The sequence below is a fragment of the Lynx rufus genome, unplaced genomic scaffold, assembly GCF_022079265.1.
Source record: "Lynx rufus isolate CCGP_SWC_20201006 ecotype Redwood Valley unplaced genomic scaffold, mLynRuf1.p SCAF_11, whole genome shotgun sequence".
NCBI lineage: Eukaryota > Metazoa > Chordata > Mammalia > Carnivora > Felidae > Lynx > Lynx rufus.
In genome coordinates this window covers 19,227,982-19,242,722 of record NW_025814825.1, presented here as the reverse complement: position 1 = coordinate 19,242,722, position 14,741 = coordinate 19,227,982, and the positions used below count along the sequence as shown (strand labels likewise).

General features: G+C 54.6%; 1 protein-coding gene across 1 annotated transcript in view; it reads left to right on the top strand.

Moving 5' to 3' along the window:
• The window catches only part of DLG5 (discs large MAGUK scaffold protein 5), a 127,022-nt gene that overhangs the window by 93,981 nt on the left and 18,300 nt on the right, over positions 1-14,741 (top strand). The window contains exons 16-26 of the mRNA XM_047073704.1: positions 1,235-2,254; positions 3,018-3,141; positions 3,493-3,637; positions 5,547-5,659; positions 6,320-6,409; positions 6,704-6,854; positions 10,532-10,694; positions 10,799-10,932; positions 11,611-11,757; positions 13,056-13,239; positions 13,846-13,994. Coding sequence (XP_046929660.1) covers positions 1,235-2,254; positions 3,018-3,141; positions 3,493-3,637; positions 5,547-5,659; positions 6,320-6,409; positions 6,704-6,854; positions 10,532-10,694; positions 10,799-10,932; positions 11,611-11,757; positions 13,056-13,239; positions 13,846-13,994 — 2,420 coding nt within the window. The remainder of the gene's footprint in view (positions 1-1,234; positions 2,255-3,017; positions 3,142-3,492; positions 3,638-5,546; positions 5,660-6,319; positions 6,410-6,703; positions 6,855-10,531; positions 10,695-10,798; positions 10,933-11,610; positions 11,758-13,055; positions 13,240-13,845; positions 13,995-14,741) is intronic.

Sequence of the window (14,741 nt, the reverse complement as noted above, 5' to 3'; positions counted from 1 at the left end):
GAAAAGTGGGCCCATCCACTTCACTGAGAGATGTTTTTAAAAATTAATTATCTTAAAATTAATAGACTTTTTTGGAGCAGTTTCAGGTTTATAGAAAAATTGAGCTAGTACAGAGAGTTCTCATATCCAACCCTTCTGCTTCCCCTGTTAGCATCTTGCATTAATGGGGTTCATTTGTTGCAATTGATGAATTATGAATTGATGTATATATGACATATATATTTTAAACGTTTATTTTTTTGAGAAACAGAGTGAGTGGGGGAGGAGCAGAGAGACAGGGAGACACAGAATCTGAAGCAGGCCCCCAGGCTCTGAGCTGTCAGCACAGAGCCCAATGCAGGGCTCGAACTCATGAACCATGAGATCATGACCTGAGCTGAAGTTGGACGCTTAACTGACTGAGCCACCCAGATGCCCCATCGATGAGCCAATATTAATATAATAGTATTTTTTTTAAGTTTATTTTTTTTAGTAATCTCTACACCCAATGTGGGGCTGGAACTTCCGACCCTGAGATCAAGAGTTACATGCTCCACCGACGGAGCCAGCCAGGCGCCTCTGTAATAGTATTAAAGTCCATAGCTGAAATGAGGAGTCACTCTTGGTGTTGTACATTCTGTGGGTTTGGACGTGTGTGTCCACATCATAGTATCATAGAGAATAGTTTCACTGCCCTAAAAATCTTCTGTGTTCCTCCTAGTGCTCCCTTCCTTCCCACCCCCCCCCCCCCCCCCCCCGCCCAGCCCCTGCAACCACTGATCTTTATACCGTCTCCGTAGTTTTGCCTTGTCCAGGATGTCATATTGCTGGAATCACACAGTATGTAGCCTCTTTGGATTGGCTTCTTCTGCTTAGTAATACGTATTTGAGTTTGCTCCATGTCTTCTCATGCCTTGGTAGCTCATTTCTTTTTATTGCTGAATAATTTAAAATCATGTGAATGTGCTACACGATATAGATTTTTAGTAATGAATCCTTTTTCATTTGACAATTAAAAGAGAAATACAGGCAGGGCACTGCGCAGGCAAACTGCAGATAGCGCTCCAAGTCCCTCTCTCCTGCGGGTTCACGGCCGGGCCAGCAGAGAGCGCCGGTCAGGGAGAGGTGTGCGTGCGCATGCGCCTCGCGCTAGCAGTCTCTGGGGTGTGTGGCCCCTGCGGGGACGGCGTTCGGTGGCAGCACCGGGCTCGGCGGTCTTACCCGCTATTTCTCACTCCCTGTAACCCCCACACAGGTGTTCCCTCAGAGCTCCTCGTGGAGTGGCCAGAACATCTTTGAGAACATCAAGGACTCTGATAAGATGCTGAGCATCCGAGCCCACGGCACCGAGGTACAGGCCCAGAATAAACGGAGTCTGTTGCAGCACAATAACTCCACGCAGACGGACATCTTCTATGCGGACAGGCTGGAGGAGAGAAGGGAGCCGGGCCCCCCAGGAGGCAGCAGCTCTTTCCTGCACAAGCCGTTCCCTGCGGGACCCTTTCCCGTCTCCCCCCAGGCCTGTCCCAGCGCGTCCGAGCGCAGCCTCAGCTCCTTCCGCTCAGACACCTCTGGGGAGCGTGGCTACGGGCTGGTGGATGTGCGCAGCCGGCGACCGCTGCTGCCCTTCGACACAGAGGGGGGCCCCTGCGGGGCGGCGGAGGCCCCTCTGGATAAGACAGAACCTGAGAGCTCCAGCAGCGGCGGGACCTGGCCCAAGGCTGTGCTCGGCTCCGCGGCAGGGCCCGAGAAGCTCTCTGTTTATAAGAAACCAAAGCAAAGAAAGTCTATCTTTGACCCTAACACTTTCAAACGCCCCCAGACTCCCCCCAAAATTGACTACCTGCTCCCAGGCCCTGGGTCTGCTCACTCTCCCCAGACCTCTAAGAGGGTGGGGCCTCTGACGCCCCCAAAACCTCCCAGGAGGAGCGACTCCATTAAGTTCCAGCACAGACTGGAAACCAGTTCCGAGTCTGAGGCTACTCTGGTCGGCAGCTCCCCGTCTGCCAGCCCCCCGAGCGCACTGCCCCCTGGCGTGGACCCCGGGGAACTCACGCACACCTCACCCCCTCGCAAGGCCAGAGTCCGCATTGCTTCCAGCTACTACCCTGAAGGGGACGGGGACTCCTCCTATCTGCCTGCCAAGAAGTCCTGTGACGGGGACCTCACCTCCCAGAAGATGGATGAGCTGGGGCAGAAGCGCCGTCGTCCAAAGTCAGCTCCCAGCTTCCGGCCCAAGCTGGCTCCAGTAGTGATTCCTGCTCAGTTCCTGGAGGTAGAGCTCAATCCTGGGGTGGGGGTGAAGGCGTGGGGAGGGGCCCTGAACCGGTGTCCCCAGTTTCATGTTCAGCCCTGGCTCCTTTGCCTTCGTTCTAAGCACCTACTCCAGGATGGGGTGCCTGGTGGGTGCCATGAGAAGGAGCCCTCCTTAGGAGATTGGAAGTAACGTAGGGGGCGTGCATGTTAGTGGCCATATGATGCCAAGACAGGAACACTTTCTTGGGTGTGGTGTTTGATTTGCTTTTCCAACAAGAAGCTTTTGAACTGCACAACAAAAGCGAGTGACATGGCCCTGCCTGGAAGGGTCTTGGGAGCCAAGACAGCACTTGTGAGTCTGTCGCCGACAGCAGGAGGCGGCGGCCAGCTTGTTTGTGTGGGTATTGTAGTCATTTTCAGATGGGAGCGATTGCTGTGAGCTGGAGAACAGATCCATGCCACTTTCTGCGGACAAAGACCCTGGCACAGGCATGCATGTTTTGAGGAGCTGTCACATCTGTGCCAGAGGCACCTGTGCATTCCACCTCCTGCACATTATTTGTTTACTTGAGAGAATGGATTCTTTCTCTGGGGTTTTCTTCCAGAGTAGTTTTGAAGGAGGTTCTTCCCTTCCAGGTGTGTAAGGCAACATGAATGAGCAGTGACCTCTCCCAACTGTCCCGTCACGTGTCCGAGTGGGAGAGCTAGCACGTAGGGGACAGACTTGCAGATGCCTGTGCATTTCCATTTCCAGCCACTGTCTCTCATCTTTGACCCTGCAGGAGCAGAAGTGTGTCCCGGCCGGTGGAGAACTCTGCCCAGAGCTTCAGGAATGGTCCCCTTACTCACCAGGGCACCCCAGCAGGCACAGCAACCCCCCATTCTACCCTGGCAGGGCGTCTGTGGGTGAGTTGTTGGGGCTGGGGAGGAGGGTCCATGGTGGGCTCGCAGGGCCCTGTATGAGATCTGTATGAGCACTCTCCCAAGGGAGAGTGGAATCAGTCATGTCAGGATGCTGCTGTGTGTCCTCAGCCCTGAGGTCCAAAGATCTAGCAATGACTTCCCCTCTCTGAGATGTTTAATCTTCTATCAGGGACATTTCTTAGCTTTTCAGACCACCTCCCCATAGCAGCTTGGGAAATAGGAAGCCATAAAGTGAGTTCTCCCATTTTACAGATGCAGAAAGCCAATAGTTTGCACAGGTCTGGGGCAGGCTGGTTGCTTTGGGGCGATTGTTCTTACCCAGTCCATTTCTAGGTACTGTTCCCCGGAGTATGACCCCGAGCACCACTGTGAGCTCCATCCTGAGGAACCCCATCTACACTGTGCGTAGCCACAGGGTCGGCCCATGCAGCTCTCCGCCTGTGCCCAGAGAGGTTGGCCCCCAGGGTTTGCACCCCAGGTATGTGAAGTCACCCCCCACTTACCTGCACGCCAGCCGGCCAAATCCGTGTGCACAAAAAGCTACTGGTGCACAGAGTAGCCCATGGGCAGAGAAGCGTCCCTGCCAAGCTGAGAAGGGGCTGGTTAGAGCAGCGCTGGGACCCCAGGAGGAGTGAACTTTAAGGGTGCTCTCTTCATTCACCAACAAGAAGCTTGAAAAGACATTTAAAGGGCGCCTGTGTGGCTTAGTCAGTTAAGCATTCACCTTCGGCTCAGGTCGTAATCTCATGGTTCATGGGTTCAAGCCCCACATCGGGCTCTCCGCTGTCAGCACAGAGCCTGCTTTGGGTCATCTGTACCCCCCTCTCTCTCTGCCCCCCCCTGCTGGTTCTCTCTCTGTCTGTCTGTCTGTCTTTCTCTCTCTCTCTCTCTCTCTCTGTAAAAAAAAGAAAAGGCATTTAAAGAGAGAGTGATGGCAGCTGGTGCTTAAGTGCTCACATGCCAGGCACTGTGCCAGACCATTTAAACCTCGTCTCTTTTGGGGTGCCTGGGTGGCTCAGTAGGTTAGGCGTCCGACTTCGGCTCAGGTCATGATCTCACGGTTCATGAGTTCGAACCCCACGTCGGGCTCTGTGCTGACAGCCCAGAGCCTGGAGCCTGCTTCGGATTCTGTGTCTCCCTCTCTTTCTGCCGTTCCCCCGCTTGCACTCTGTCTCTGTATCTCTCAAAAATAAATAAACGTTAAAAAAAAAAATTAAAAAGAAAACAAACAAACCTCATCTCTTGTAATTGCCACAGTGACCTTGTGAGCTAAGGACTGTTGTTGTCTCTGGTGTATAGATGAGGAGACTGAGCCTTAAAAAGTGAATGGACTGGCTCAGGGTCACCCATTCCTTCATTCGGTTGTTTGACAGGTTTTAATTTTGCACCTACTGTGTGGCATGGACTGTACTAGTTCCAGGAGACTATACAGTGGAGGACTAAACCAGTGAGCTTCTTTTCATGTGGCCTTTATGTTGGCGTGTGGGAGGCAGAGAGAAAAATGAACAGAGTGATACCAGGTGATGTTGAGTAGCTCTGAAGACCGCAAAACGGAGCGACCAGCTAGGCTGTGACTTGGAAGAGGGTGGACAGTTAGATTGGGTGGGCGGGAGGGCCCTGCGGTGGGGGCAGAGTGGGGACGCTACCGGGATCCAGAGGCTGAGATGAGGTCAGCCACATAAGACCTGGGTGGAGTCTCCAGGAAGGAGGGCCATAGGAGCCACAGCCCAGGCACCTGGGAACAGTGCAGTAGGCTGGCACAGAGTGGGGAGCTTGGCACGGGTACAGTGAATCAGGAGAAGAGCACAGGTTATAGGGCACAGATCCTGTAGAGCCTGTAGCCATGATGCAACGTTTGGAGTTTTTCCTAGTTTAGGCTTTAGGCTGGAAAGAGAGATGGTCTCATTACATAGCTAGAAAAGGACACTGTTGGGCCTGATTGGAGGCCCCTGATATGGGTGATGCCTGGGCTCTCTGCTCTCCAGCGTCCTAGGCAGCTGTCCTGAGTGAGGTATATAGGTTCCTCTCCAAGGTCCTTGGTGCCCATCCAGCCTCCCCCACCCATCCTGGAGGAGAGACACCACTTCTCTGGGCACAGACAGGATTCTGAGCCTGTTTTTTCCCGGTAGAGCCCAGTCCTGGTCCAGGGCCAAAGTGAGTATGCCACTCCTCTACCTTCACAGCCCTTTCTCTGTAGGCAGGACCCTCGCTGGGTGCCGCCTCTGGGTATGGCAGTCTGTTGTCCCCAGCTAATGGCAGGTGGCTTCTGGGCCTCCCTTCTGTGGGCTCAGGGATGTGTTGGGCCAGGCCCGCTGCTTGTTTCTCCCCAGCGGCTGGGTCTGGTCCTGGTCTTCTCCTGATGCCTCACCTGTCTGCTTCTCTTGCAGCGTCCAGCACCAGGGACGCCTGAGCCTGGATCTGAGCCACAGGACTGGCAGCGACTACTCAGAGATGAGAACCTCTCATGGGTCCAACTCTCTGCCCTCCAGCGCCCGCCTTGGTAACTATGCCACTGGAACCTTCTCACCTTAGTGGGGCCTGTTTTCCTCTCTGCCTGCATCCTTGTGGCCAGGCCTCCCGGTGGCCTGCCCCCATGGGCCCTTCTCTGCTCCTGGGGCTGAGGTTGGCTCCACATTGCACTCAGAGTCATCTCCATTAGCCTTCTGTGTCCTTAGGCCTTCCCTAGCAGCCACGTGGTTGTTCCAGGTGACCCATGGCCCACGAGCCTTGCTCTCTGTCCCTGAGCCTGTCAGCGATTCTGGGGGTTTGTATCACTGCTCACTTGTGGGAAATGGAACCCAGAGAGAGAGACTGGCAGTTCCCTCACATAGGCATTCCGGTGGTGTTGCTTCTAGCCATGTGGGGCGGAGACAAGCAGTCCCCTCTGTCACTTGGGTTACTGTCCTTGTCCAGGGCTAGGAGTGAGATTTGTGGGATTCTGCTCTGGAGTGGTCCAGGCCCGCAGTTTACTCAAATACTGGGTGTTAATATCTGCTTTCCTAGACCGTTTCACATTTAGGCACCCTCACGGGTAAGTAGCAGGGCCTGCTTTGCATTTGTCCTGACTGTGCCTCTTTCCTAACTACTGAAGGGGTGGTGAAGGAGCAAGGGGTGGTGTTAAATCACAGCCCTGAAGTTTTGTCCCCTTGTGGAACCACAGGGTCTTCGAGCAACTTGCAGTTCAAGGCGGAACGCATTAAAATCCCTTCGACACCAAGATACCCACGGTCTGTTGTGGGCTCCGACAGAGGTGAGGACTCAGCATTCCCCTCTCCTGCTAGCTGACTCCAGCCTCATTGTGTGCGATGTCTGGGTGCAGCGGGCAACCTCTTCCTCATCCCAGCCAGTCCGTGCATGCCTTAGGCCTGGTGACATGGGGGATAGAGAGGCCACGCAGAGCCCAGCACCTAAATTCGAGACCATGTGGTGTGGCCATGGTGTGGAGCCAACCATGTGCCTGGATCACGTCTCCCTCTTGGTCTCAGCTACAGGAGAACGGAGATGTGAGACTGCGGCCCGAATTACTTTGCACCTCTCCCGGCAGGTTCGTTGTCACATTCTGAGTGCAGCACGCCTCCCCAGTCACCCCTGAACATCGACACCCTGTCCTCATGTAGCCAGTCCCAGACCTCAGCCTCCACGTTGCCCAGGATTGCCGTCAACCCCACGGCCCTCGGGGAACGGAGAAAAGACCGGTGAGCGGGACCGGGCATCCATGCCGTGGGCATGGCAGTGGGCGGTGTGTCCCCGCAGGGGGCGGGGCTTGTTGGGAGAGGCAGCAGGTGTGGGAGGGTTCTGACAGGGTCAATCCCAGGGCCAGGCTGCTTTGGGTCGCCTAGCGTTCTCTGGTGTGTTGCCCCAAAGCTTCACCAGGAAGCCCTGCCACGGAGTGCCAAGAGTGGGCAGGTATGCGTAGGGGGCAAAGTGAGGGGCAGATAGGCTGCTTCCACTGAGTGTCCACGAGAGGTGGTGAGCTGCGGCAAGTGATACTGGACCACCTGGTGGTGACGATGCAGTGGCACCATTCACTGCTTCCCTGGCCCTTGATGAAGCACTTCCGTGTCACAAGTCAGGAAATGCTCACAGTGACCCCATGAGCATCATTATCACCATCGTCATCATTATTGGCTCTGTTTTACAGATAAGGAACCTGAGGCCAGAGGTTGGAGTGATGGGTCTGTGGTCACGTGATTGGTGGCCAGCCCACCTTTATTAGAATCAGGTCCCATCCTTACTCTTTGCTTTTTGGCCTCAGGACACACCTGCATCGCTTGCCCCCTCATTCCCAGGCTTTTTTTTTTTAATTAAGTAATTAATTTATTTTGAGAGAGAGAGAGAGAGAAAGAGTGCTCATGCACATTTGAGCAGGGGAGGGGCAGAGGCAGAGGGAGAGAGAATCCCAAGCAGGCTCCGCAGTGTCAGCGCAGAACCCGACTTGGGGCTCGATCTCACGAACTGTGTGAGATCATGACTTGAGCCGAAATCTAGAGTCAGACGCTTAACCGATTGAGCCACCAGGTGGCCCCCACTGAGCTTTTTATTGTGAAATAAAATATACACAGAAGAAAACATACATAAAGCACAGAAGTATAGCTTAGCCATTTATTGGTTTATTGTAAAATGCTGGCCAATCGGCTGAGGTTTCAGGTTAACTTAAGGCTGGTATCAGTCCAGACATGCTTCCTCTGAGGGGTCCCTCACTCCCCCGACAAGCTCTGCACACCTCACCCAACTCTCTTGTTCTTCACAGTAGAATTTACCAGGTCATACTTATAGTGAAGAGGTCCTATCCAGATCCTAAACCTTCAGAAGATCTGATGAAACTCAAACTTGGCTTTATTGAATCACTTAAAAGCAACAGAGCCACTCTCGTTCCCCTCAAATCCAAAATGCTGAGGGCACTTGTCACTGTGAGCCTTGGAAGAGACCCTGCAGGGTGGGCCCAGCATTAGGAAAGTCCTTTGACTTGAAAATCTGAATTTGTAAGACAACCTAACAAGTAACCTAAGAACCTGGCACATACTAACTGGAGCACAGAAGTATACCTAAACGCCAACGCACCTCGGCCCACAGAAGAAGCATGTACGGTTCATGTGGGAGTGTCCCGCCCATGTGACACATACACAGGAGCACTAACCTGCACTAAGTCCTGGGTCTGGTGGGTGGTTTTACCTAAGTCCAGCTTAGGTCATTGAGAAACTAGGTGACAACTGAAGTGAGTTCCCTGGAAGCAGAAAGGGCCTTGTCACCTGTAGTAGGGTATCCCCTCAGTTCCTGTAGCGTACAGAGAACTGGGCACTGCTCTGGGGAGAGAAAAGTGTCCACATTCCTGCCTGCACGGTGCTCTAGTTGGAGGCATGAAATTTAGCATGTGTAGCCTGACTGAAGAAAAAGCAGCCTCTTTCCCCTGATTCTAAAGTGCATTATCCTATAACTTCTTATTATAGAAAATGGGGGAAATAGAAAAGTGGAAGAGAAGTCACATATAATCTCCTCAACTGAAGATTCGGTTGCCGTTTCCCTTCTGTTAAGTGTGTGATGTACATTGTTTAAAGGCATGTTTTATTTGTATTTTCCATATAGAAATACTTGCTTCAAAGTATTTGTTATATCGTGAAGTATGCTTTGTTAATCTCTTTCACAACGCAGCCTTATTCTGAGAAAACTCTTGTGCCTACTGTAAGAAACTTAGATCATTAAGGGGATGAAAAAGTAAGGATCACCTCAAGTCCCTCACTTAGAGGTGCCATTGTTAGCATCTTGGTAGGGTCCTTCATAGAGACGTCTCCATGCGTGAGGAGACACGTGTACATGTACAGGTTTATGTCAATAGGATTACACCCACCTGTGTGCTCATGCAGTGTGTGCCTTCTGTGTCTTTCCGTGTCGGCAAATCCTGACTCATCGTTCATAATGGCTTTGTGCCTTCTGTTATATGGCTCTTACCTCCTGCTTTTTTGAGATGGAAGTATGTTTTGGAGGTGGAACACAGGAAGGGTGATCAGCAGGGGATGAGGAGCCCAGACCAGAAACGAGATCTGCCCGCACCTGCTGTGCTGTCCTCCGAGGCTGGCTGGGGGTGTGCGGATGGTGTGGTGGCTGCCGGATAAGGTTTCTTATAACTCCGGACTGCTGGTGCTCTGATACGTGTTGCGTCTGGAAGTGACCATGGGTGCAAGCCAGGGACTGAGGTGTCTGAGCTGCAGGGTCAGGGAGGGCATTGCGGCTGGGTGAGTTTGGGAGGAGGAGAGGGCAGGGAAGGTGAAGGGATGAGTCAAGAAGGATTGTGATCTCAGATCGCCAGAGGACTGAGCCCTGGGCCGTGGGGTCCCAGCCCGAGGCCCGCTGTGCTGGAGAGACTACTGTGCCTCTAGGTGGCAGGGGTAGGGTGGCTCAGCGGCCTGCTGGTCTGTCCGGCAGTCTGTCACGGTCTGTGAGTCTGCCCCCACCCACATGCTCTGGAGGGGAGCCCAAGGACGTGGTGCTCCAGCTGGCTCCTCCCTGGACCTTTGGCTGCGGTTTTGTCCCGAGAGGAAGAGCTTAGGACAGCACAGTCCTCATGGGATGATTTGGCATCACGTGGCCATCTTTCTCTCCGTTAGGTTCCAGGCGTCTGTCATCCTTCTCTGAGCATCCCTCTTTTCTTTCTAACTTTTTACACCTTCCAGATGTCTTCACCACCACAGATCCCTCCTGAGACTGCCCGTGGCCACCAGGCCCAGGTTTTCCTCCCTGAGGAGTCTGAGGTTGGCCTGACATGAGGCCCCCGCCTGAGCCCCCTCGTGCCCTTGGCACGGTGGACGGCTGCCCCCGGGCCAGCAAGTGCATGGTCACCGCCTTGCTCCGAGCCTCCCTGCTCCCCTTTTAATGGCTTGGGTTTGCTGCGGCTTAATTTCCATGGTCATTGTACATCACCCTATATACTGGTAAATATAAAAAGCGATACTTTATATTGTTTCTTCTGGGTGACTGTCATCACAGGAGCCATTTCTTTTCCTCCTGGGGCATCTTGGGACCCCACTGGGGTTTGTAAATTGCACATTCTGTTGAGGCAACTCTCACGTTATGAAACTTCGCGCTTTTTACCTGCTATATCAGTGTTTATAATTCACATGGCCCATTCTTTGTGTCTTTGGGACTGGGTGCTTCTGTGTCCATTTGGGGGTGTCGTGCTTATATTGCATGAGGTTGTGGGAATGTGTATCACTGCCATACAAAGTGGGGTCATTGTGTTTTCATCCAGCTGCGTCATTATAGGAGCACCCGGCGATCCCTGGCCCTTTCTGCGTAGCCAGTTGCATGCCCGACTTCAGATTTTCCCCATCCCTTTCCTTTGTGTTTGAGTCCCCACAACTGTTGGCTCTCTTCCAAGGCCCTATGTGGAGGAGCCACGCCATGTCAAGCTGCAGAAGGGCTCGGAGCCTCTGGGCATCTCCATCGTGAGTGGAGAGAAGGGCGGGGTCTACGTCTCCAAGGTGACTGGGGGAAGCATCGCCCACCAGGCTGGCCTCGAGTATGGGGATCAGTTACTTGAGGTAAGTGGGAGCTGGCCTTCTGTACTTTGTTCTTCCCTCCGCCCTTCCTCCCCCGGTCCCCACCCCCCCACCACATCACCAAGCATGCTCTGCATGTTTCCTAGTTCAATGGCATAAACCTGCGGAGTGCCACGGAGCAACAGGCCCGGCTCATCATTGGACAGCAGTGTGACACTATCACCATTCTGGCCCAGTACAACCCACATATGCACCAGCTCAGCTGCCACTCTCGGTCCAGGTGAGGGTCTGGCCTCTACGAGGGCCATCTGGGCTGGGGGAGGAGAGAGGGTGCAGCCAAGGTGCTAGCTGTATGTTCTGGGCCGTTCAGTTGCCGTAAGAGGGGAGTTGGCCAGCCCTGGACTTGGGGAGAAGGACATATAGGGGGAGGATGTGAAGTAGGATAGCTGAGGTGTGGGTTTGGAAGCATGTGGCTGGGTCCCCCGGTGCAGCAGGAAGCCCCACACAGGTGTGTGGTAGCCAGGAGCTGAGGCCCTGGGGGCGGGATTCTCATGCAGAGTGTTCTGGCCCTCAGTCCCCAAGCAGACGCTGCCTGTCTCTGCCCCCGAGCTGTGGGTTGCAGGGCACGTGAGAGAAGGGGAGAACCTGCCCCTGCCATGCAGCACTGCGCAACTCAGCGAAGGGGGAAGGATGTGCAAACACAGTGAATGTGTGTGTCCCCAGGCCGACACCTTCAGAGAGGACCCCCTGGTTGAGGACGGGTGGGGAGGAGAAGACAGATCCTGTCGGGTGGATGACCCGAGTCCAGGCTCCCAGGAGAGCTACTCTTCTCAGGGCTCAGAGCCATGTGACCCAGTCTCTGTTCACAGCCCAGCCCTGGTCCCCGCCAGAGAGTGGGTGGCTGGGGACGGCTGAGGACTGTGTGCCTTTCCTTACTCTTCCTGACCTCGGTCCCCAGCTCCCACCTGGACCCTGTCGGCGCTCACTCCACTCTCCAGGGCAGCAGTGCCACCAGCCCGGAGCATCCCTCTGTCATCGACCCGCTGATGGAGCAGGACGAGGGCCCTGGTGCCCCCCCGGCCAAGCAGAGCACCCCCAGTTCCAGGTCAGCAAATGTGTGCTGTTCCCGCATCTGCTCCCCGGCCCGGTGGGGTGGACAGGCAGCCATCGCTGTGGCCTGAGCGCATCCTGCCGGCGTCCCCCTGTGCCGCAGACCGCAGAGCAGCTTGTCAGGATCTGGGATGGGAAGCGTGCCATTCCTTCTTCCTCCCACCGTCCCGACCTTTCCTCACTTTCTTGTTTTTCTCCTTTTTTCTCATTGACTTGTTCTTAGCTCTGCCTCCTTTCCTTCCTCCTTTTTTCATCTACTCGTTTTCTGACTGTCTTTAGACAGAATTCCACAGTCAACACCCAACCAGGACCTGGGCTGTGGCCATCACCAGCAGTCGCCCCCAGGGAGCCGCGGTTTAGAGGGTGACAGGCAGGTGTCCAGGCATGTGCAGCATGTGCTGGGAGAGCCACTATGGGCCATGACGGAGCAGTCAGTGAGAGTGTGACAGGGAGCTGTGATAGTTAAGTTGAAATGTTCAGGGTGAGCAGGGGTTAGCCACGCAAGTGGTGGGCGTGGAGAGGGGTCAGTAGGAGGGGGTCAACTTTTGTGTAGCAGCAGGATCCAGAGGGAAGATGGGGAGAGGGCCACGGGGCCAGGGCACATGGCAGTCATGCTGTAGTTCTGGACAGAGCCATCCCCTTGACCAAGCCCCGGCCTCACCCAGGATGCAGCCACCTCTGTCCTCTGTCCTGGGTCCATCTCGCTGGAACCTGTCTGCAGTAATCATAGCCGGCCTGTCCCCTGGGGCCCCCTCATCGGTGACAGGCACTGTTGTGTTGCCTCCACTCAGTTTGCTGGCACTCAGTCTCCCTCCTACATTGTGAGTTCCTTGATGGCAAGGGGCCCTCTCTTCATGGTTTAGCATGGTCTCTGGGCCATAGAAGCTGCTCAGTAAACATTGGTGAATGGTTTGTTTTGTGCCCTGAACCATGAGACCGGCTCTCAGTTCTGGCAGAACAAGGTCAGGAGAACACGTGCCGTCCAGGTGGGGAGAGACGCTGCCTATGGCGCTCGGCTGGCAGCTGGGCCAAGAAGTAGGGGTGTTGATTTCTACTCGATCCCCAGCTCGTTTTCTCAAGTGGGGGCCACGTTTTCACCTCTACAAACCCCAGCAGCCGGCCTGTAAACCAAGTCACTAGAACCAGAACCCAGATGGGACCACCTGTCAGCTCCCAGTGGTTCTGAAACCTCATGGAGTGAGCGGAAAACTGTCCAGTCATTAGCCTGTTTGGTCGTTCATGCCCTGCTCCCCGCCGTGTGCGATTGAGGAACTTTATTTTCCTAACCAAAAGGATGGTGGGAGAAGCCAACAAGAAGACCCCAGAGCCGAGACTTGTCTTCATCAAAAAGTCCCAGCTGGAGCTTGGCGTGCATTTATGTGGAGGGAACCTGCACGGGGTGTTTGTGGCTGAGGTGGAGGATGATAGTCCTGCCAAGGGCCCCGATGGCCTTGTGCCAGGAGACCTCATCCTTGAGGTGAGTTCTGGGCTGCCGAGCAGCAGGCCCGCCCTTCTCTGCCCACACCTCTGGACTCTTGTGATCTCAAGTGGCCCAGGAGGCAGAGAGCACAGCTTCTTGTCTGGTGCCCCCTGTTGAATGCTTTGAGGATCCTCGGGGTGGGTCACAGGGATGTGGGCAGGGCCCTGGCTTGGGCGCTGGTGTCGGGAGGGAAGCAGGAGTCAGGATGCTCTGCTGTGTGAGCAGCAGGACTGTGGTCTGATGGAGTGTCTTCTCCCTCTGGCTGGGTCTCCCCTTTGATGGGGGAGAGGGCTCATAGGTGTTCAAAGACACAAGTAGCACGAGTGAGATAAAGTGCCATGTTTTATAACCCTTACTTGCTGGGGAACTGGCACAGGGTCTCTCCTGGGAGAAGCTGTTGAGGGCACGGCGGACACTGGCAGAGGACTGGCAGGTCCAGACTGCCTCTGGGCAGAGGACTAGGCCTTACCTGCAGAGGTGAGGCAGGCAGATTCCCAGTTGAGGGGATCTTAAATCTCTGCCTTGTCCCACAACTGCCCACTCATGGGTACCCAGGCCGCCCCGGCCCCTGTCCTCTGACCTCAATTCCCTGTCCTTGGGCAGTACGGCAGTCTGGACATGCGCGGCAAGACGGTGGAGGAGGTCTACGTGGAGATGCTGAAGCCCAAGGACGGTGTCCGTCTCAAGGTGCAGTACCGCCCTGAGGAGTTCACCAAGGTGAAGAGCCTGCCTGGTGACAGCTTCTACATCAGGTACCAGGGGCCGGGGCTTCTGGGGATTCGGGGCCAGGGGCGGGGCTTCCTGAGGAGACTGGTCCTGATGAGTGTCTCTGAAACACAGAGGGTGGGACCAGGGTCCTTGTTGCTTGGGTCCCAAACCACAAGTTCACGGTGAGATGCTTATGACTTAGGAAAATGCCTGAGGGTCTGCAGGACCACACAGGCTCCCTAGGGCTTGGGGCCTGGGAAATTTTGAGGCCACGGAACCCCATTTTCCAGTGGGCTGCACTCTTCTCCTGCCCTCCCCCCTGACCCAAGTCTGCAGATTCATTTGCAGTGTGTGCCCAAAGTGCTTTATGACTTGTGTGTGGCTCAGACAGCGGGTGTTGTCTAGAAGGGGCTCACAGTTCCTTCATGTTCTTTAAGTTCTGAAACCACAATGAATAAAAATGCCGATCAACTAACTGTGTACCATAAGGTACAGGTCTCTGTCTCTAGGACATCTTCCTTGGTGGGAGATGACATTTCCATCCTGAGGAGTTTCCATTCTATAGGAACCATTGACCTTGACTCAGGGAAGAAAGTCCTTCCATTTGGAAGGGGCGATATGGTTTTGGTCCTTGGCAACAAGATCTTTCTCTGATGGATGTGAGGCAGCCCTTGTCCCCAGGGAGCCCCCGGTCTCAGGGAGGCAAGGTGACTTTGTCCTGTTGTGTAAAGCCGGGGCTCCCTCCTTTGGGAACTGCCACCAGGAAGGGGAGAGGTGGGTCCTGATCATGG